The 24,168-nt window shown below is 35.5% G+C and overlaps 1 protein-coding gene across 9 annotated transcripts in view; it reads right to left on the bottom strand.

Moving 5' to 3' along the window:
* The window catches only part of sei (potassium voltage-gated channel seizure), a 107,451-nt gene that overhangs the window by 5,909 nt on the left and 77,374 nt on the right, over nucleotides 1-24,168 (bottom strand). For 4 of the 9 annotated variants that reach the window (XM_029313174.2, XM_029313175.2, XM_029313178.2 and 1 more), the window contains 14 exons: nucleotides 13,004-13,247; nucleotides 11,835-12,016; nucleotides 10,465-10,485; nucleotides 6,757-6,911; nucleotides 6,405-6,525; nucleotides 6,215-6,335; nucleotides 5,636-5,945; nucleotides 5,174-5,510; nucleotides 4,673-4,857; nucleotides 4,304-4,428; nucleotides 3,502-3,597; nucleotides 2,978-3,118; nucleotides 2,427-2,742; nucleotides 878-1,111 (listed from right to left, as the gene is read on the bottom strand). In XM_029313174.2, the coding sequence (XP_029169007.1) occupies nucleotides 878-1,111; nucleotides 2,427-2,742; nucleotides 2,978-3,118; nucleotides 3,502-3,597; nucleotides 4,304-4,428; nucleotides 4,673-4,857; nucleotides 5,174-5,510; nucleotides 5,636-5,945; nucleotides 6,215-6,335; nucleotides 6,405-6,525; nucleotides 6,757-6,911; nucleotides 10,465-10,485; nucleotides 11,835-12,016; nucleotides 13,004-13,247 (2,588 nt within the window). Of the gene's footprint in view, nucleotides 1-877; nucleotides 1,112-2,168; nucleotides 2,247-2,426; nucleotides 2,743-2,977; nucleotides 3,119-3,501; nucleotides 3,598-4,303; nucleotides 4,429-4,672; nucleotides 4,858-5,173; nucleotides 5,511-5,635; nucleotides 5,946-6,214; nucleotides 6,336-6,404; nucleotides 6,526-6,756; nucleotides 6,912-10,464; nucleotides 10,486-11,834; nucleotides 12,017-13,003; nucleotides 13,248-24,168 lie in introns of all 9 variants that reach the window. The other 5 variants (XM_085483654.1, XM_029313179.2, XM_029313176.2 and 2 more) reach the window with 5 other exon arrangements.

Here is a 24,168-nt window from a genome sequence, read left to right as displayed (position 1 = left end):
GTCGTTCCGATCGGCGTCGTGCGTCGGTTACCAAACGCGGATAAAAGGCATTTCGGAGCTCGCGATTGGCAACCGACGCGTGGTAGCGCGTTTTCCGATCCAAAAGTTCAACTTGGAAATAGGGATGCGCATTATTTGAAATAGTGATGCAAATGCGGGAATGTAAAATGCTTGTTTTGCATTTAAAATATACGTATGTTTTCAAAAACTATTTTGTATTTACATTTATATCGTTTTTATTATTCATTTTTCTTGCAAACCAAAAATTAATCGAGATATCAAGGATAGGTATGCATAATAATCAAAATGTTATCAAAGAAGTCCATTAAGTAAATGTCTGTAGAAAACAATAAAGACTTTTTTTATAATTCCACAAGTATATATATTTATGTAATTTTTTGTTTTTTGTATTAAAAATTTTTTATATTAAAAATATATAGTTTATGAAAGTTTAAAGAGTTTATAAAAAAGCTTATGAAGTTTATGAAGTTTATAAAAATTTAATAAAGAAATAAGAATTAAAAAATATATAAGTAATGATTAGAAAAAGGAAATAATAAAATATAAGAATTTAAATATACATATGGAAAAACTATATTTATTTCAAAAAATTATTGGAAAAATTCCTATTTTTCATTTCCTATTTTAAATGGGTACCTAAAAAGCATTTTGCATTTTTAATATTTTAAATGAATTTGGACACCCATTCTGCACATCCCTGACAGTAGGAAACTCTTAGAACGAATCGCGAAAACGATGGAAAAGGCGCTACCATCAACAGTCGAATGTATTATTTAAAGTCGAAGTTGTGTAGTTCTCTGTTCTACGTCCAGAAAATCTTTCGGGCGAAAAGTACCCTTTACCAAACTATACCTACCCACTCCGGTATTCACCCCTTCTGAAGGCGGCGGGCTGACTGTGCCAAGCATGAGCTTGCTGCTGCGTGCTGATAGGTACGGCCAGATCAACCGGCTGGCTCTGCGACCTCGTGGGTCCAGTGCGGGTGTTCAGTGCCGTTTGCAACGCAGTTGCGAGCGCGGACGTCTCCGACGTGACGGTCAGCCGCGACGTGCCCGATGACGTGGAGGTCGGCTCCCTCGTGGGAGGTTTACTATAGAGAGGAATGTCGTTTTCGTATCAGCTGATCGACGTGCGGAAGCACGCGCGAGCTTTCTCGTAAGTAGAAGTAAATATAGAACCGCTAATGGTAGCTGAGCGAGATAATAATACTTGAAGCGTACGTGGTTATATGTACAGTGGAATATTCGACAGGTTTCTAATCCTCTAAGTTTAATTCCAAACAGTGTCACAACGCCCTCGGGGCTACCGATGTAATCGGGACCGACATCGACCATTTTTCTTAGCTACGATTGGTTTACACGAATGGTAGATGGTGATGATGATGATTATGATGAGTGTAATGTATTCAAATATGCGCGAAAGATAATTAAGAGTGAAGAATTGATCATATCAAAGAAGGCCGGTCTTTTCAATTTCAACTATATAGTTTAATTAACTACATGTAAAAGATATAAAAAAATGATTAAGCTAAAGTTAACCAACATTGTTGTTACTACTGCTAAGAGAGAGCCAAGTTTTCTTCGACAGCTTTCGAACCGAATAAGAATGCCTACATATATTATGCAGAGATTATGCAGAGATTATGTCAGAGCAAGTATACAGACAGAAAAGTGTAAAAGAGAAGTACGTGCGAAAATTAGAGAAATACTTTCTAATAAAAAAAAGTATTATTTTGATCTCAACTCAATGTTTCTTGCATTTCTAAGATTTATTCATATTATGAACTTTATAAGTATCAAAGCGTGCGACGTTCGAAATGTATCTACGGAAAGAGTGTACCAAAAATACAATGCTCTAAGATAAAGATATGAAGTCAATATTGATATATGTAGTTATATGTTTCAGAAGAAAATCTACGTCTCTGTTTTACATAAAATTGTCGATGTCAGTCATTAGCGCGACTCGATTATTAATTTTTATAATTTTTGAATTTTATAATATCATGCTTGTGATCGAAAAGGAAAAATGTAAATTTCTCAACATTATGAGTACATACATATGTTTTTAATTATCGCTTAACTCGACGCGTCCGTGACACTGCTCGCACAAAGGATTTCAAAGAAGAATAACGTGATAATAATGGTCACCTTCGGCACTTGTCCAACTTTTCCAAAATAAAAGACGCCGAAATCAAATGCAACTGATCCAGGGATTTCGAAAGAAGGCTTCACAAGAATAATAAAATATGGATTACTTCCTGCGGTTCTCTCAGGTTTTAATTCGTCGGAGTCTACCGTATTCGCGGATTACGCATCGTAAATCCTCTATCCGAACGCGTTGCGATCCGACTAGCGGGATAATTGGAAGCGAAACTTCACGCGCGAGATTCCGATGCTTTTGCTTACCTGAACAAGCCGTGCGACGTGCTGGGCTGAATCTTTCCGTTTCCGTTGCTCGCCGGAACCGTCGGCGGTTGCGGCTCGCTCGCCGATCTCTGGACCAGGGCCGGTGCCCGGCTGCTCTGTCTCGCGCCCGCTGTTCCCGGCATCATCTCGATGCTGGAGCTCTCTCTGGATGAGTTGAGCGTCTGCTGGAGCAAGCTCAGAATCAATCTGATGTCGCCGGCCATCGCGTGCTCTAGCGAGGACACCTGTCGCGACAACAGATCGATCCTGGCGTTGATCTCCTCCACGGGCCGACCCGGGCCGCTCTGGAAGTCGCCTGAAAGAACGATTTTGGTATTCATTTCGCGACAGTTTGATTAATTCGATTTTTTGCGTACACAACTCGCGTTACATCTCATCACAATAAGGACCGGTGGAACAATGAATGTACACGAGATGGATAATATGTACAAGGCACGCGCGGAATTTTATATATCGACGAAATGACAAGTGAAAATTAACGAAAGAGTCATGCGTAAGTTACTGCGAGATTAAGAGAAATGAGCCCCTACCATGGGAATGAGGATGCTGCGGGGGCGACGGTGTGGTGTAGTGGCTTGACGTTGTCGAAGTGGGATGAACGACGTTGTGACTGAGGCTACTCTCGCCAGTAGCGGAACTCCGGCGCGCCGCTTTCGTCAGTGGCGTGGTTACTAGGTTTAAATGCCACCAGTGAATATCGCGAGCATGTGCAGATGAAGAGAAATAGAGAGAGAGAGAGAGAGAGAGAGAGAGAGAGAGAGAGAGAGAGAGAGAGAGAGAGAGAGAGAGAGAGAGAGAGAGAGAGAGAGAGAGAGACAATGAGAGAGAAAGGGGATATTTTTATCGCACATACACACAAATATATATTATCCCGCGTTTGGGGATGTTTCACTACGACGTGCACCGCGATCAAGGGATATAAGTCAATCGACGGTCATACGTTCTCTTCTGGATTCTGGCGAGCGAACGGTGCAGCGGATCTCTGCAGGTCGGGGACGATTTAAATCGTGCCACTCTACTTCGACAATATTCGAAATACCCAAAGTATACTTACTTTGCTTGGCGAGGTAATCGTGGCTGGTAAGCGGCTGCAGGTGAATCTTGTGCTGACGTAGATCCGGTATGCTGCGCTTGAGATGGGTTAGCATGCCTGAACAACCAGGTTTCAAGGTGTTATCGAACTTGGGATTCAAACGAAAAGCAATACGCAAATAAGGGGAGAAAGAAATCGAACGAAAGGAAGAAAAACTCTATGACAGGAAAATCATATAACGTTAATAAAACGCCAACAAGAAGTAGACCGAAAGAATCGATAATATAATATGAACTACATCGAGCTGGAGGCAAAATACATTTTAAAAAGCCTACGAACAAAATAGGGCTTTAATATCGTTTTACAAATTATAAGCGAATCTGAGAGTAACTGATCCTAGATTCACATTTACGTCGCGCATTTAGCGCTAAATGTATTTATATGATACTTTATCTTTATTCAATGTAATACTAGATAAATGAAATCTAAATCGAGCGAGAATTTAACGCTGAGATTTATAAATACATTTTGCGCTATATGTGAAACGTTAATGCGAGCGCAAATGTTTGCAATCCAGTTTTCAATTTTTACAGGGGATTCTGCTATTATTAGTTAAAAAAAAAAAAATATTGAAAAAATCCGAAACTCGATCGTATTAACAAAAAATCCTGCTTTATGAAGGTTCTATATCATCGTGCAAAGAACAACATTCCTCAAATAGGATATTAGGAACAAACACGAGAAAAAGAGATAGTGAAAGACAGATCGTAATATCGTTTTCTCGAAGCGAGAAAATCGAAAGAAATATACAAATCGTTCTCACCAGTTATCGAATTTAAGGTTGAACTTCTCTGCTTGGGCTCGTCGAATTCCAGATTCAACGGTGTTACATCCTGACCGGCTTTGTCTGTGCTGAATTCTAAGATCCCATGGCCACTGCCTTTATCACTGTAACAGATAAAAATAAAATTGAGGATATATTACAGCACATGTGATTCAATCAATGTATCCATATTCAACAAACACTGTATTTTTATCTTTTTTTAATTTCTAAATACAATAATTTGTTGATAATTATTTTTTGTTTTGCTAAATTTATTCTTTCAATATCAATTATTATTTCAATTAAATCATAATCAATTATAATACGTTGAGAAATAAATATCGACGGATAAAAAGAATAAGGTCTTACTAGTCATCTTGATCGTCTTGCAAGGAATCTTGTCGACCTGTGGGAATAAGATTTGTGCCAGGACCACCGGGTCCTCGACGATATCTTGGTGGACGGAAAGCGAACCTCCTGGCGTCGACGTCGACGTCAGTCGGAGTGCTGATAGGAAACCTTGCTGATATTGGATCGACACCAGCCTGTTCCTCCTGAGATGAAATGATATAATTTAGTGTCACTCGCGCGAATTGGACTGCTGCAATTATATCAGCTAAGCGCGGATGTAAATTATTCAGTTAATTTAAATAATAATCGTGAAGTAAATTAGAAAGTAAAATAACAGAGCAAAAAATTCTCAAGATTTATTCTTAAAATTATAAAATATAATGTAATTATATAAATATTTTATTTTTATAAATTTGATGATAGATAATATAGTAATAACATTTTCGAAGTAAAACAAAGAGAAAGAAACCAAACTATATTACAACATTAAGATATAGAGTAATAGGAAGAAGTACTCACATCTCGCATGTTGAAAGTAATCTCGAGATTTTGGCTGAAGTGATTGGAGAACTCTGGATAAAGCGCCAGAACATCAAGTAGATCATCTCGATGGATTTTATGAAGATCGCAATAAGTAAGGGCGCGAACATTACAGGACGATTTTCCGACCGTCGGATAAATGCACGGATTCTCGCCGAATATATCGTCCTTGCCCAGAATGGCCATCACAATGTCGTCCTTTAAGATTTCTATACTCCCGCGAGATATAAAATACAGGGAGGTCAGGACGTCTCCGCGATGAACTAAAGTATCACCCGGCGGCGCGTGTGTCGTCTTAAACTTTAAGGATAATGCCCTGTTTCGCGAAAAAAAAAACAAAGATCATGCAAATTAATTACGCGTCATCAATTAAGAGTCATATATTATTAAAACAAGGATGCAAAATTTTTTAAATATATTTTTAAATAAAGGAATAATTACCTTAAACAGCCTGGACTGGCCGCCTCGAAGGCTCGGCAATTGTTTAAAAGATTCCTATTGAGATGAAGACAGATGTCAGCCTGAAGGCACTCGGGGAATCCTTTTAGAACACTGTTCATGTCGATGCCGTTCGTATACGTCCACGCGTGTTGAAAATATTCTTCCAATCGCTGGCGAAGGGGATTCGGGATTTGATGGAATCTTATAAATTCCCTGACTCGAAGCATTTGCGTGTGATATCGAGCTGTGCCGCTGTACAACCTCTGAATAATCGCCGATACATTACCGAAGATGCTAGCGTACATCAGGGCTAAAATCATCATTACATAAAGTAAATTTTGTGAATATTTAGTGGTTTTCAGCACAAATTAAATTTGACAACAAATGTTAAGGGAATTTTAAGAATATTTTTCGCGCAAAGAATACTAAATATTATACTATTTTTTTTCATAAAAGATTCATTATAAAAAGCATTTATTTTTATTATTGTTTAAATTTTTATTTAATTATTTTTTAAATACTGATTATATCATCTTTAATAGTGCCTCTATATACAGATTCGATTATCTATCAACTCACATCCGATTAACATGACGATTATTGTAAAGATTTTCTCGGTGTCGGTATTGGGTGCCACATTCCCAAAGCCTACGGACGTAAGACTACTGAAGGTAAAATATAGCGCCGTGATATAGCGACTCTGGAAAAAGTTACATCGTTAAGCGAAAAGCGTTTCAAATAAAACGTAGCTCGAGAACGGATGGCTTACTTTTATACTCGGTCCACCAGTGTTATTGTGAAAATAAAACTGATGCGTGTCGTTGGCTAACATATCCAGCCAACCAACTTTACTCTTCAGGGTCGGTCTCTCGGCGTTTCCTATGGCGTACCTTTAAAAACGCGAAATACCCACGTAATATGCCTTATAATTAATTCAGAATGTCTCAGAGAATATTACAAGAATAAATCGCTTCGATTCACATATTTTTTAATTAACTTGCAAAGGAGAATTTTTCACAAAAATGTTTCTTTAGCAAAAACCAACTTCAAAATGATCACAGCTGAAGAGATGTATTGATACTAGATGTAATTAAAAAACAAGTAAAAAAAATACTACTCACCATATGCACGCCATCCAATGAGCAATGAGGGCGAAGGTGGCCATTAAGAGCAATAAAACCGCAGCTCCGTACTCGCTGTATCTATCGATCTTTCTGGCTACCCTGACGAGGCGCAATAGACGGGCCGTCTTCAAAAGTCCGATCAGGGTTGTTGTCTGAAAATAATTTGTCATTTTTTCCATCTTTCTGTCCGCGAGACATCTCCTTTTGCCACTTCTTCAGTCTCCACTTTCGAGACACAGAAATCGGCCTTACTCAACGTCGTCTGTTACTACTCATATACATTTGCCTGATGTTTTCGTTATCGAAATATAACGCATAATTGCTTTGTGTAATTCGTGTAAAGATAAATCATGCTTCTGCAGCAAAATGTGCGACATATATATAAAACAAAAAATCTGAGAGACACTTTTAGAATCCTTAATTTTTAATATAATTAGTTTTCGATTTTTCGATACAGAGACAGTCTGTTTCTTTCGCATTGATCAAAGTCGTAAAAATCACGATATCTACAGATTGAGTCTATCATTTCCACTACATTCCATTTACACGTGCCTCGCACGATCAGACATTTATCAGAAACCTGATATTATATATGACATTCGCGTTAGAAAGGCCCCATTTCCATGTTGGAAGTGTCACTCCCGCCGGAAGTCGTCACTCCGGTTGCACATCAATCGCTGAAACGGAGAACATTACTCGCCGGAATATCACGCGCATGATACTTGGTCGAATTCCAAATATCAGAGTTGAAACTTGCCGCGCCTACTTCAATTTAATCGCGAATTGACATTTTAAAAATTGAGATAATTTTTAAGTTTTTTTGTGCTATTGTTGAAATGTTACATCTCTCGAGACGACTGAAGTGACGACTTTCTTGTTGTAAGTAAGCTCGACTCATATCGAAGAGAGAAAGAGAAAAAGAAAAGATAGAAACAGTTTTTTTTTCTAAATTTATACCTATAGAGTTTCGAGAAAAATGGAAAATCAGGGTCTCCATCAAATTACAATAGCTACATTAATGTATCTATAAAATTGAAATAAAATATGATAACAATTGCAAATCAGCTGGCAAGCAATCGCCAAAATAAAAAAAGGTAGCTATACTTATTGAAATTAATTAGGCAATGTAGAAGAAAAAGAAACGGAGATTTCTGCCATGCTTCTTCTTCATTCTTACCTGCCGAGAATGCGAAAGCTCTCCGTTCAAGAAAAATTATTTTCAAACATTGAAACAGTAACAGTGAATGTGTAACATTGATTAAACGTTTTTACATTTAAAGAGATCGAGCTCGATACTTTTATGACTATCATGCAAATTCCATCGTGTTTCATTCGAAACGATCCGATTAATCTTCGGATTAATATTCGCGTGAGTTTGAAGCTCTCAGCATGTTATAAATACATTTGAAACGGATAAAAGTATCGTCTTTCAAACATGTTGTTTTCTCAACACACACGCGACTCATTGCACGTTAAAAGGAAAACGCATAAGCGGCAGAAAACACGTAAAAATCACTTATGTATACAAAAGTTCTTAAGTAATTAAAGCGCGTAACACTTTTCATAGCAATAGAAAGCGCAAATATTATACATATATATATAAAGAGAATAATTTTTTAAAAATTAATTCCGTCGAAAAATATTTGATATTAAAATTTGAATTAATAATATAATTTATAGAATCAGAAATGATTTTTATTTATGGGGAGCAAAGTTTGAATCTTATTGTTAGTAAGAAATGATTCCATCATTTGTTTGCACTTTCATTCGCTATAGATAAAATGTAAACCTCTGTTAAGCGTGGAAAAATAAACACACACACACACACACGCACGCAAGTTAACTTGAATAAAAATGATCGATCCGAAAATTTTTCGCTTTCTCAGTCGAGTACGATCTTATACAGCTTATAACCAAAAGGCGTAATAATAAGAGAACATATAAAAAGAAGCTCGATAACAAAATAATGGAACCAATATAGTATTAGAACAAAATGGAAAGAAGAAACAGCTGAAGCGTAATTGCTGACGGAATCGCGATGAGATATTTTTAATCCGAAAGTGTTTTCATATCGTGTTATTGTTCGTTATTATACGCGTTTATTAATGTACGTGTTCGTAGCCGATTGTGTGTATGTGTGTATTTTGTGATCTCAAAATTCACATCCTGTAATCATTTCTGACAATGCAGTTTTTCCCGTTCAGAGTGATTTGAAATTTTGTCCGATTCAATAAAAATCCTTTACATTTTATTTTGCATCTTTCGAAATCCATTAAAACGCAATCAATCTTTGATTAATTTAGAAGAAGTATCATTATTTGCATATCGGATTAAGATTGATAAATTCACGGAAGCATGTAAGATCAAGTGCATGTTTGTAGATTCGATAAATATATAATTTTGCTAAATACGACCAAGGCAATCGATAAATAAGCGTTGCTCGTTCTGCAACCCCAAAGAGGACACGAGACTCGAGCGATTAAAGCAAGCCCAAAATCGATTTACTTACTAGAAACATAATTCGACAAGCTGGATGCAAGAAGACTAAACACAATGTAGATAAAATAAATGAAATTCGCCGTAGAAATACTACGAAAATCGTGCGATCGTATACGCGACTCGACGTTCAATATCTGATAAGAAAGTTTCTAATTAGAAAATATAATTATAAGCTATAGCTATAATTTCTCATCAGATATTGAATGGCGCAAATCATTTCTGTTATAGGATAAATCTGATATAAATTTTCAACAGAAATTTCAATCCTGTTTCGTAAATTCAAATTCAGAGTTTCGGATAAAAATTAAACGCGCGCATCTGCTACATTAAAATTCTACATAAATGAATATTAATTAATTTTTTCCATTCAATATATTATGTAAATTTCGAAAACTCGCATTGGCGCACACGTGCATATGCAATCGTTAATATTACTTTGACTTTAATAATTATTCCTGCAACGCGCGAACCAAGTTTGTGGGATCGCATAGAGATGCAATACGTTTAATATGCTCGATGTAACTCTGTGCAATTTAAATCTTGCACAAAAAGACCGATCGAAAAAGCGTATCAGCGTTATATGGTTTCGTATAGTAATCTCAAAAGGGAGAAAAACATGCACATTCTTTCACGATAATTTTAATATATCCTATACGCAAAAAGAATAGAGTTGATGGAAATTCTGCTTTCTTATATTACTCTTTTGTTATATTTTTCAAAGTAGATATGTGAAATTACCTAACCGAAGAAAATCAGAGCAGAGGCAGACAATTGCCATCAACTTTATTCGATATTCCTCGGTATAAAATGGGGTTGCAGTAATCGAGTGAGGTGTATGTACGTATCGCGTGAGGACTTTTGATCGCCGTGGTCGAAAGGGGATGGACGGTTTATATTGCAAGAGAAACTGTGCTAATTGTAAGAGTATGTGAGATGTGTAACATGTGTTTAAGCGGTTTGTACATGAGAGAAAGAGAAACAGAGAAAGAGATAGAAAAAGAGAGAGAGAGAGAGAGAGAGAGAAAGAGAGAGAGAGAGAGAGATAAAGAGAAGAAATAGTTAGTAGGAAAAAAATCGTGATTGCGGTGGTGATTTTAATCGTTTGGTGTAAAAACGGTGTAAAAATTGTAATCCGCATTAAGTAATAACGGAAAAAGACACGTCATTGAGAAAGAATCTCTTGCGTGTATATATGTGTCAACTAACCTCGTCCTTGTCCAAGCCGAGCTACGAAAACGTTAAACTGAGGTTAAAATTTGTTCTCTTCATATTCGTGAGGGTAAATTTATAATTTCATTTTTTTAAATTTGTTTGATTGTTCGCTTAAAAATAGGAATGTCGGAAGAATCATATAGGTCACGTTTTAAACAAATTGCCGAGACGGATGACTCAGTTAATTATTTTATTGAGTAAACCTTGATTGGGGATATAAGTAATATTCTTGTCTCTTTCAGGAACGCGCGATAAATTAAATTAATCACGGAAGAGGAGTTATTTATACGTTCACCACATTTTTCTTACGCGTATATAGACCTCTTTTATTAGCCACCGTTCACAAAATCCAGGGAGAGAGACAAATAAAGATCAACTCATGATAGAAAATCCAAAAGAATCGTTTAAACGAAAAAACGAATAAAAAAAAACCACACGACTAAAAAAAAGTAGAAGAGAATCTTGACGAAGTCTGTATATAGTCTAATACTTTGACAATCAGAGCAGAAATTTTCACAGCGACAGATTATATTTACTTACATATTTATGAACAGTGTATGCAAACAAACATACGTGTGCGTACAGGTACGAGCCAGACAAAGGGATTATTCACTTATGCTGAATTACACATGTCGTCTTGACGTATAATTGCCATTAAATGTCGACGCGTTGATTCGTTCAGCTCATGTTTATATTAGCATCATGTCGTTAACGCGCATCTGGACTTGGAGCGAAAATCCGATTTTAACGTGAGACTTCGCGATTGATTCTTCGACGCACGTGTACCACACGTTCGACGTTGTGTGAAATCGTCCCGGGCAGCGAGAAAACGAGTTCAAACGTTTCTCGTCCGTCCGTACGTATACATTGTGTGCACATTAACACGACGACTCGACTAATTCTCGACAAAGGTATGTATAAACGAAATCATTCAACACCGAGAGAAATGATCGAAAATAGGAAGAAACGAACTAAGCACCAGTTCGGTCAAAGTCACATCTATGGGCATGTAACTTGGGCTCGGCATGTCATCCTAATCATATATATTTACCAACTAACACCGACATTCTCTCTCTAGAAAACTCGCCCGACGATCTGGCGTCCGCGAGTGTCACTTCTTACGTTACGAAATTACTTTTATATTGTCGCACCATTTTCTCTCGTCTGTGAATTCCAGCTTACGCGATTAACACACACGCGACGACTTGCGCGAACATACATAAAACATATCGCGAATTCTTAAGAATTTTTGCTCGCGAACGACTAGCTGCAAATTGGCATAAGAGACGTGAATCCCGTAAACACCAGATCCGGCTTGGAAAAAAATATGATCTAGGGAATGCAAAGCGTGCGACAAAACTTACCTCGTCAGTATCCGAGCCAACGAGTAGAAGGTCGAAAGGAATGGCAGCCACCAGGTCGATGATGAACCAACCCTTCAGGTAATGGACGGCTATCTTTCCAGGATGGGACACCACTTCATCGTTGCTGTTGACGAACGTCGTGCGAAAATTTATAATAATGTCCACGATGAAGGTGACGTCGACTAAAAAAGTAAATGAGAACGTATTTTGTATTCGTACTTTGCAAAGAAATCGATATTTTTTTATATTTTTTATAAAAATTTAATCTATTAAATTTTTTATATATTATATATTAAAATATATATAGATACTAGTGTTGCATGAATTCTTTTCTCTTTTGTTCGTTCCAATTATCAAATCTATAATTAAAGTTTCAAAAATCTCCACAAAACTAAAACCAATCGCACTATAAGGCTGAATAATAGAAGATAATATCTCTAGAAATGTCCGTTCAGACATTTCTCCAATTTCTTCTTCGTTCTATTTTCACACTATTGTCTCTTTATCCACTCTATTGTTTCAGACAGTCGAGACATGTTATCCACGTCCCAGCTACATTGGATGAAACATTACACGATTCTATGCTCGCAGACCTCGATATCAAATTTGAAACTTTATTCTAAGAGTCGATTCTACTTCTCAACGTCAAAACTTTAATCTTATTTTAAGCGTGAGTGTTTTTTTATTTTTTTTAAATATAGAATTAATAAAAGTGAAATTTTTATAGTACACCGGAAAAAAATTTTGTTGCATTAACAAAAATTCGGTTCGAAAATGGACGAAACAGAATTACTAGTTGAATCGACCAGAATTCCTTTCAATGCAACAAGCATCTTGTTTGCACAAGAAATCAGTTGTTTGTGCAAACAAGATATTTGTTGCATTAAAAGAAATTCTGATAGATTCAACCAGTAATTCTGTTTCGTCCATTTTCGAAAAGAACTTTTGTTAATAATACAAAATTTCTTTTTCAGTGTACTTATTAAACTATTGACTATTAAAAAAAATAATATTATTATCATTACTATCATTATTTTATTTGCAATTTGCATATGACTTGGTATTATTTATTTTTTTAATATAATGTTGTCATACAATTTTAGTTATTTTCAAAATAAATAAAATAAAAATAAAAGAAAAGAAAAAGATTATTTTAAATAATGACTTACCTATCAAGTCTATAATGACGATGGGGTCGTCACCGTACTTCTTATTCTTTCTGGTGTTATAATCCGGATCCGACAGAACGAAGGCGGCGACATATGGCGTAAATATGGCGGTGTACATCACGAGTAACAATATAACCCAATCCCAGACCGCCTTGAACGGCGAATAGTGTAATATGGTCCACTTGTGGATTCTGGGGGATTGTAATTTGTACTCTGGGAGAACGTCTGCTCCGAGGGACAGTACCTGCGGCAGATTACATTAAAATTTTCAGTTTCAAAGTTCCCTCAAAAATTCTTTTAAATCCTTTCTCTTTAAATAAACTGTCAAAAAGAAGAAAAAGAGATCCATTACGCTGGACAAAATGTTTTACGACTAATAAGAAAAAAGATCGCATGTTATATATAAAGTCAACGAACGATCCACGTACACGGAGCTTTCTGTGTACACAAAATTTACGTCATATTTGTGTGAGAGGTATAAGATAACAGAAAATGGCAGTTTTCCATCGGTACGTCATTCACGGAGAACATTCTGGCAACATCGTTACACGACGTAGCGATACGCGTCGTTCGTATTAAAGTATGTCTCACGGTAAAAGACACTTATGGAACGTCGCGCACGAAGTTGGATGACGTTTGATCATGTCACGTCACTTATGAGACATGGAGGAAAAATGCTGAAGCAACTGTTTGCTGATTGATCTAACGCAAAAGCGTTCCGAGTTACTTATTATATTACTCTGCCGTGTAAAATCGTGCGCGTTCTTGCGAAGAACAGATTAGCAAACAGTTTAAATGATGATGGAAAATATAAATATAAAAGAAAACAAGTGGTAGCGATCCTTAAAAAATTTCTCGTACATCCATTTCGTCAATCCAATCTGGCCAATAGACGAAAGCGGATCTTGTGAATCACGTCACCCCACATTTTCGCAAACATCGCGTCCTCTCCTATACTATCAAGTTGCTATTTCCCCACTGAAGGGATTACAGTCAAGTATCCGAAGAACGAGCTTACAGGCTTCGCGTTAGTGTTAACCACTTAGTTGTCACCGTAATCCGCGATTCTAGCAAAGCGTCATGTTCTCAATATATTCCGTCGTAATTCCAGACGACAACCAATTTGCAGCGCGATTGATTCTGTGAAAGCGATAGAACCACCAAAACACGAAACGTCAACGTAACAAGTTACAAGACCACTGTATAGAAGTTTCAAAACTTCAAAACTTAATCGATTTGCGTTGGTAAACAGCTCAACAGTTCGAGGCTTTCTTTTTCTCAAAAAACAGAGATTAATGTTTTTTGTTATCGATCCTCCTGGCACTTGTAAATCGAGAACGCTTGTTTACGGCGCGCGTAAAAGCGGGAAGAACCGGAAGAGCGCCAGCCGAGCGCCAGCTGAACACTGATGCATTGCAGCCCGACCAAGGGAGGCCGTTCGTTCGATTAGCTCGGGATTGGCCGGCTGCCGTTGCTGGTCGTGAGAAACGATGTGTCAGGGTAGTAGCACACCCTTAACTGGCACATTTTGGTGCGCGCCAAGTGTCGGGAGGTATGCAAAACACTAAGCCGTCAAGAGTCATCGGTCTACCTTGGTCGAACGAGAAATATTGTAGGAAAAAGTCGATACCGATAACCCGGACTCGAGAGTCTCGCACGACAAACTGATGATCTTACCCGGGATGAAGTCGCAGTTTGCTCCCTTTTTCTCTCTATGTACATGCGTGTACCATCGTTTTATTATTATCCACCCCCTGTCAATAAACGACCGATAAGCGGATAAAAATGGAAAATAGGATATGCATTGTTGATGCTTGGAGAATGGGACATTCAACGAGCGACATCATTATGTTATTGAATGATCGGAACAAGTATTTTTATCAACATGCATTCTCTACTTGCGCAAACTGATCTCGCGAATTAATTCTTAACTGTCTCTCTAAATATCAATATATATATTTTTTTAGATATTTAAAGGTTTTGTTAATTGACTTAATTATTTGCTTTAGCAAAAATTCAATGTCGTGAACAGCGATTGTAGTTATTTTTTTCATTTTATCCGATTAGCTTGATATCGCGCGCGAATATATCCATCTAATAACAACTAATAACAAAGTAATGTGTCTTGTTGTAGACATTTTTAAAGAGAAGTAAGCTAACGCTTGGGTCTCTTCCTTGGGTTTCTTTATCGATTTTTTATTATCAGCTTGCATCTGATAGAAGGGATATAGTCAGGCGGGGAGGTGAGATAGAAACTCGCTGGTTGGTTCGCAGAGACAGCCGCGATAATGTAAATTCAGCTAAGTCATGTTTTATTCATATAGTTGATACTAAGTGAGAAGGGTTGTTGTGAGGATGACCTCATTCCAATGACCCGAAGTTATCGCAATAATTAGTGTAGTCCTTTAAGAAATATTTCTTACGAAAGAAATAGATTTATAGCACGTCAAAAAAGATATATACATTACACATACACAACGCACACACAAATAAATCGGACTATATAATTAATCGTTAAAAATATGCTATATATAAATCAATATTTTTGATTATCTCGTTTTGTGATTCTCTTTTTTCTTTATAATTTTCTATTTAGTCAATTATCTTTTATGTATTAGGAAATAAGTTTCAAAATTAGAAAGATAAATAGCAGAGCTTAAAAGACGGAGGAAAAGTTTCTTTGGCGTAACTATTAATTGTAATTGTATCGCAATTAATTGATATCATCATTTATCTGGATATATTAACGGTATAAAATTTCTCATCTATGTAAGATACTTCATGGATGCAATCGAGACGAAGTAATCGAATACGCGAAGGAGGATGGCGTTAGTCACGTAGTTACCGCGCGCCATGACCTGGAATTAGTTGCTGCGTTATGTGATTATTTTATCTATCAGCATTCAACGAACCAGGAAAAATAGCATGAAAATAAGTCCGGTGAAAAATTGCGAGCGCAACGACAAGGAATTTTTTTTCTTCAACAACTTATCCGATTCGCTGCATTTTAGCGGAATTTTTGTAAAGAATTGCTTGAATAAATTTTATGCATGTTAAATTAACAATAAAGATTGATGTGAAAGTCTAAGAATATTTCTGTTCAATATATAATTAAATTTTAATGGACTAGAAAGACTCAGATGGTATACGTCAATTTCAAGGACAACTAATTCTCATTGTAACGAATTAGTAGTGCACGGAGAAAGTTCCTTTGGTACGATGCCAAGTAATTAAATAAATCGCAATTTGAAAGATTATATTTTAAATAAATCCTCCGTTCCCTTCAAAGAAGATAGGTGAGAAAATTATCGAGGTAAAGTCACTGAATCGAGAATCAAGTCTTTCGCTTGCCGGTCGATCGATCTTATCTGAATTATTCAAACTCCATTATGGTCCCTATTATTATCAGTAAATTGGAGTTTATTAAAAAAAGGATGTGTTTATTAAAAATAAAATTTCAAATTAAGATTTATTTATTAATTACTCGATATCGTACAAAAAATTATACCCTGTGCACAATTTAATAAAAATTATTTTTCTTTGAAACTGACGCACTACTACATCAATGTCTAGCTCTTTTTCCAGCCCGTTGAAATTTAAATATATTTCTCACAATGAGAGTCTTACTAAAGTCTTAGTTGTTATTTCTGTTCAAATTCACACGATGCCATTTATGAGGAGCAATTCGCGGCTACATCTTTTCATTTCGATAGCCTGACTTCCTCGAAGCCGGATTTAATATTTGCAGACTCATGACGGAACCATGTTTTCCCCGCGTAAATATGTACCCGATGTGCGTGCAAGTGAAATGTGTATCCGCGGCTTCTATAATGAGAGCCTTTAAAAGCAGCCTCAAAAGTTCTTGGGCCAAGCTTGAGAATATTTTCTGCGTCATCTGAATAACGATCCTCCTCATAAATTTTGCACATAGCGCAATAAAACAGGAAATTTAAGCGTCACATTTAAAATCTTCTTTAACGACAAGAATAAATTGACAGTTAGTTATTCGTGTACTAATTTTATGCTAAACACTTCGATATAATGTAAAAGGTAAACATTGTATAAATTATTCAAAAATAAAATTTATTCCAGAACTAGTTTCATCCAATATCGAAGACAATAATCCATTATGAAAGCAATTGGACACATTTTCGCGTTTCGAAGTACCATCTGAAAATTAGGTCACGTTAATCATAATGTAGAACGTATTCGCTCATAATGTGTTTCAACGAAGAGAAAGCTTTTATCCAGGCTCCTGCATTATACAGTTTTATTTGTTATTTATAACGGGTCAGTTCGAGAAAAGCATTCATCCGCATTTCGGATTATGTGGTACTGCGATCGATACCGGTACAGAATATATGCGCCATTTCGTGGTAGATAGGATGAGTATACGTTTGTATTACAAAGGCTTGATAGCGCTGATAAACGCGAGTAAACAATGTGACTTGATTAGAATAGCGAGAGAGGAATACAGATGCTGCAAAAGCAAATTTGATGCGAATTACGTGGCTTTTATAATTATCTAATTATTATCGTAATGTCTTCATATAAATACCGGTTTCGTATTACAGTGCAAATAATTATATCCGCAATGTTTAATTGTGTACAAATAAATAAATAAAGATAATACATAGTTGATGTAATGTATATAGCTTATGGTTTACGTTTAGTTTAAATCGTAATGACAATTTGCTAATGTAAATTCGTGCGAAGAATAGAATTGTATTTTTAATAATTCTATGAAAATCTAAGAAAGTAATGAAAGTAATACAAACATCGATTACCGTCGACAGGGTCGAACCAAACTTCTGCTTCTTTCCTTTCATGAGATATGAGCGTATCATGGTTCCTGACATTCTCACGAAGTATTCCAGAGTCATTCTCAACCGTGGCGAATTCGAAAGATTCTTGTGCGTTTTTGGTGTGCGCGCAAAAATGAAGGCGAACAATGTCGGAGAAACCACCTGTTTCTCTACTAGCTTTTTATCAAACTTTTTCACTAACAATAAGTGGTTTCCAATGTCTCTCGACCACATGTAGTTTGCGAGATAAAATCCACATTATAAACCGGATCTCACAAATTTAGCTCGTTAAAATTGAAAAGCAAATTGCAGTTGACAACAAACGTTAATTTAACGCGATTCTCAACACATTCTTATGTTTAGTTTATATTTTGACAAGGAAAACACTCAAGACATTCCACAGAGTCTCCTCAGTCCTCCGTCTTGTCAAGACAATTATTGTTTATTTGCAGCATCCGTGATGTAATTAGAGGAAATTCGGAAAGAAAATTTTCACTCTCATATCAAATCCAATATAGCCATTTTGAAAAATTTTTGATTAAATCATACTTCTGTAAAATCATGCTTCTTTGTGGAAACGTTGCAAATAGAGACGAAGTAAATAATGGCATTTCCTGATTAGATAATGTCGATCCATTGAACGTGAAACTTGAGAGCTTTCTAGATATTTCCTCAACATAAAGAAATTCAAAGAGATAAAGGAGGAAATACCTAATTTTACATTGCCTTTGCGGCAAATTTGATCGATTTGCCGAAGAGTTTGTTATTTCTCGATTCTTCTTCCTTCCATATAAAAGATCTCTCATCACTTAGTTAAACAGTTCTTGAGAAGCCAAGAAGATCAAAGGGTTACCGATTAAAATTCGATCAGTTCGGAAAATTTAGCGTTTCGTTGAATTTATCATAAACATTTTAATTAAACAGTTAAACCTTCACGAGTTATTCTTAATGACGTTCAATTTATGTTACTGCTCCTGCTCAAAAGATATAACTATCGAATCAATATTGCAAGCACTGATTCGATCTTTCGTTGCAAGATTTTAAACAGATACACGAAAAATTCATAATAAAATTAATCGATTGAAAAATTGAAATAAAATTGTCGATATTTCCATCAATTTATCCTTTTATTCCAGTTGAAGAGCTTTTGCAATTTCGATACAATCTCCGAAAAATGTTCCAACGTGACAATTTTTCAATATCTCGTAAAACATCGATGACGATAATCACGACTGTAGTGTTAAACGTAAAATCTTGTATGTTGATTAATTTAAATCTCTGAAGGGTATAGTCTTCAGGAATGTCGAGCAAATTCCTGTAAATTTCACGAAGTCACTTTACTCACATTTCATTTTAATAATAAACCTCTCGCGAAGGGACCGATTTGAAATAGGCGAGACATTCACGTCAAAATGATATTAGATGGGATATTTTTGATTTAGAGAATTTCCACACAATTTCCATCCACTTTCGGCGGATTTCACGAGGGAGATTTTTATAACTGTATCGGATTCTCCGAAATGCGATGTCCTATACTTAATATTGAATTTTTCACGATGCTATTCGCGAGGTTCTGAAGTTAGAAGGAATTCTGGATTTCGGTCGAGTTCACCCGAGAGAGAAATCCCACAGGACGCTCTTCACGCTCGGATTCAGTTTTCCGCAAGAGAATCGGATCGGACAGAATAACGACAGTGATTATTGCAGGCTCACTGCGACGCGGTAAATCGAATGATTCCAGTCGGATTGAATCGGGAGTTCTTCTCGGGGTTGCCGTACAAATTCCTCCAGCAAGGTGATCTAATTTCGGTCGGTTCTCAATCGCTTTGAGTTCGCGGCCGCACGCTCGGGTACGCGCGGCAAAACTAAGCGCTCGAGAGATCTGTTTCAGGCGAAGTCAGCCCAACGGCGCCGAGGCTGTATGCCGAGGAGTGCTTTCTCGAAAACATCTGCCCCTACTCGGCCCAAACGATTTCGTTAGGAACAGTCGTCATTTGCGTACACCCGGTATATGCTAGGGATTATAAAAGCGGGTCGTAAGAATTCGAAATAAAACCAAAGAATAGCAAATGGGAACAAAAGCAGACGCATATTAGACATACGTGTAATCAAATTCTCGACTGTTGACTTTCATCGAAGAGCATTTTCCAAGTTTTTCACGATATAATTGTAATATGTTCAATATTTGTTAAAAAATATGCGTAGAAATTAATTTGCTATCTCGCAATATCGTTTCTTCATTATTTATTCGAATGTAAGTAGAATTGATAAAATGGAGCGACTTCTTTCTCTAAAGAAATGTAACTTATTTAATCGTGAATTGATGAATTAATCTTAAATTTACATAGTAAAAATAAATTGCACATACGTTCAAATTTTACAGAAAATTTAAATTTAAATTCTTTAGCCGACTTTTTCGGACCGATATATTTTTCTCGTCTATATTAATTTTAGGAAGATTTTAGGAGGTTTGTTAGGAAGAAAGAGGAACTTATAAATTTCGATTTGAGACAGTTTCTCATCTTGGCAAATTTGCTAAGCATTATATATTGGCTCTTACAGCAATAGATTCTCCATCTTTGTTAAATTCTTTACTTCTTTCAACACAAATATATTATTTATGTACTTGTTAATCGTAATGAAATGATATAATTTTTCATCATAAAGATCTCTTCAAATCATCTGATTTAAACAACCGAAATAAAAAGAAATTACAAATGAATTAAAAAATCGAATTGATTGCCGATATAATGAAAAATAGTTGAAATGATTTTTCTTTCAAATAGAAAAAATAGGAAACTGCGAAAATGAATTTAAATGCGCCTCTACTGGATATTGCAGCTGTGATGAAGATATAAGATCGCGAATGGCTTTGCTCCAGTATCGGACATAAGTCATAATAAAGTACGGATCGTAAAAATCAGAAATAGGGCGAGGAAAAAGTGTCAAGGCGTATTCGCTAATATTCATGAGGCTGATTCATCCAACAACATCGGAAGTTTTCCCTCTCGCGTACGTAATCCAATAATCTTAATTTTCCTTCTTCTATAATTATTTATTCGACTTTTAAGCAATTTGCATTTAAATTAATTCAAATTACAAGGTCCAATTAAGAACAATCAACATAACAGAAGAACAGAAAATGATGCATTAAAATACGCTGGATCAGGATTAAAAGCAATCTCATTGTGACCTTATTCCATATGTGTCGACAATAATTAATACTATTATACGTTTAAAAGTTAATATAGACGCGAGAACGCGGAATTTCCACTTCAATTCGTTTAGGATTATGACATTAATTTAATAATGCATCGATCGTATGCTAAGTGTACTCGAAAAGGTCGTGTTGAGTGATAGGGACTGACATTTTATGAGCATGTTCAATCAACCATTTTAACCGCGTATGGCAAGATGCCCGAGATGAGGCCTCTAGTGTCCAGCTTTATGAAACTAAAAATTGAAACACGCGACGAATAAGCGCATTACTTCCGAATAAAGTTCGTAAATTAACAAAAACTGCCAGTAATTAATTTTTACTTCTTATCTTCCTATTAACCTGCTAACTGTTCATTTAATTAGCGTAATTAATGAGCAAAGCGGAATATTACGGTGCTACTAAATATGCAATATAATGTTTCTATTACGTAATTATTATCTGAATTATATTATCTCGTCGATTCTATTAATTAATAATTTTTCTATTAATAATTTTTCTACTTACAAGCTCGATATAAGATAAATCGAGAAATTAGCTGCGGAAGAGAATTGGAATCTCTCTCATAAAGTGATGTTTGCAATTTGTCCACAAATAAATAATATATTTCAATGTTAAGAATATATAGTAGAAGGAATATAAAATGTTTCATAAAAATTATCTTAAATTAATTAAGTTTCTCTCTCTGCCATGCTAAAATTAATTAATTACTTTTCCGGAGTCGTACTTTGACTAGCATCAGCAATTTTTTCCGGGACGAAAAATAAATACTAAATATTTTAACAGCTGTATATTTTCTCAAAAGCAACGCGATGCGATATTACACGTGTTTATTGTGCAGCTGTAAAATGTAATTACTGAAAGTAACCAAGCAGTCAAGCAAGTAAACGTGAATGTGTTTTCAGATATTTTGACTGTTAATCGTGTATACCGTACGCTGTTTTACAGGCGGAAAGCACGAGCCTTAACTTGAAAAACAAGTTTAATCCATCCACGGGCGTTTTAAACACGTAATATCGCCTCCGCTTTCTTATTAATTGAGAAAAGTTGCTCGGTATATAATTTTTTTCATACTGTCGTTTTAGTCAAATATATCACGATTAAGGAAATACTACGTTTTACAAGATTAACCAGGCTTGAACTAATAACACTTTAATTAAAGACTAAATGCTTGATAAGCTTTAACTATAATGCTATGCACATTTATTAATTATTATAATATATTTGAAATAATATGTTTGCAAATAAATATATTTTATAATTTATATTTCTAAAATATTTGAGAAAATCTCTAAAAAAAAAAAGCAACACATTTTTCTTTTATTCTTTTACATATTCCTCGTCTGTCTTTATTCTCATAGAGACAATTATCGATCTGATAATAATTGCACACCTGTGCGCAAGGTAAAACGTTATCAATCGCTTTTATCGCGATCGTATCTGTGTCTTTCATTAGGAAGAGACCGATTTATCTTTCATTTATCATTGCACAAGCCTGGTGCGTGTGCGATACTCATGTCAATTAATTTGCAGGTCATAAGAGACTCTCACGAGAATTCGCGTGCATTTAAAAGAGCATTCAGTCAATTAATTTAACGCTCTCTTAGAAAACATAGGGATGCGCTAATGCTCCAGTCATTTTAATGATAGTCATATATATGAATGCACTAATTGCCGGCTTTATAAATCGGCGTGACGGATCACATAAAGGCGTGCTTATTCGATGGCACATCAAGGGACTTTTTTCACAAATTACATTTCGCAATTCCCACTTTCATTTGTAAAGTATTTTGCTCAGTAAAAAGTATAAAGTAAAGTTTAATGTCATAAAATTGTTGAATGCAAGCTTACGCGATTTGCAATCGAGTACGAGATGAAAGCTCTCGAAATAAATCATGTGCGATTCAAGAAATGAATTTATATTGTACGTGATAATGGAACAAAATTCAATAATTCGAGAACCTAATTAAAACTTTACATAATTTCGAAACAAAATATTGCATTCGTGTATTATTTCCATTTATCGGCAACAATTCTCATTATTACATGCTGTTATTATAATTGTATTATTTATGATATTTGGAAGTAAATTGCGAGTTTATCAATAAAAGAGAAACGATCGATGTTTTCCGCCGAGACAGTAGCCTACGAGAATGCATCACATATATATATGCGTAGTCTGAAAATAGCATTAACACGTCTACCACCGAGCACCAAGGGGAATAGGCATGGTAATGTGATGTTTATCCTCTTTGCCATAACTAGCCTGTAGTATAAAATCGTCATCGATGTGTTCTTTGCAAACAATGTCATCTCTGCGATCTAGAAAATGATGTTGACTATGTCAATCGAAGAAATTCGTCGGGGAAACATCTGAGATAATTATACCGATTTAAGAGAATCGACCACAAATATAATAAAACCTAAAGTCCCTATTGTTACTTTTTATTGCGGTATCGCATTAATTATTTAAAGATTATTTCTTAAAATCATATTATCATTCTTCTATATCTGGCAATAATAAGTTTGTCAAGTAAGTTTCAAAATTTTTACTTTCGAAAAAAAAGGGAGAATAAAATTCCTTTTAGCATTTAAAATACAAAAAATAAAAGAAAATTATGATCGCAATATGAGAAAGGAAAAATATAATTGCAATTAATTTATAATAATACATCAAAGAATAACCTAATGAGACTACAGAAAGAGTACTATCCATCTCTGGATCAATTAATATTTAATGATAAATCTATTAGAGTCCATTTCTCTTTTTCTCTCGATGATCTCTCTCAAAAATTTTCTTTTCTCTTTACATTTTACGTCAAAATCGAAACTTGTAAAAATAATTTTGTTCGATAGAAATTAATGACAATTATGAAATTAATAATCTAAAAAAACTTTTCTTGTTTCAAAAACATATGTGTGTATATATGTATATATTATATTAAATATACTATATATATTATGTATTTTATATATACAACACGCACACATACGGTATCAGAGGACAAAGTACATCATTTTTATCTACGTCAAACCTATGATACCGGCTGGAATCGTGGAAATCCCTTTCGCATCAGCGGCGGCGTCGTGTAGGTGTGTATCGCGATCGATGCTTCGGCAAAAATAGCTCATACACATCTTAA

The sequence above is a fragment of the Nylanderia fulva genome, unplaced genomic scaffold, assembly GCF_048542155.1.
Source record: "Nylanderia fulva isolate GAGA-0341 unplaced genomic scaffold, ASM4854215v1 Scaffold26, whole genome shotgun sequence".
Classification (NCBI taxonomy): Eukaryota; Metazoa; Arthropoda; class Insecta; order Hymenoptera; family Formicidae; genus Nylanderia; species Nylanderia fulva.
This window is presented reverse-complemented; position numbering and strand designations above follow the sequence as displayed.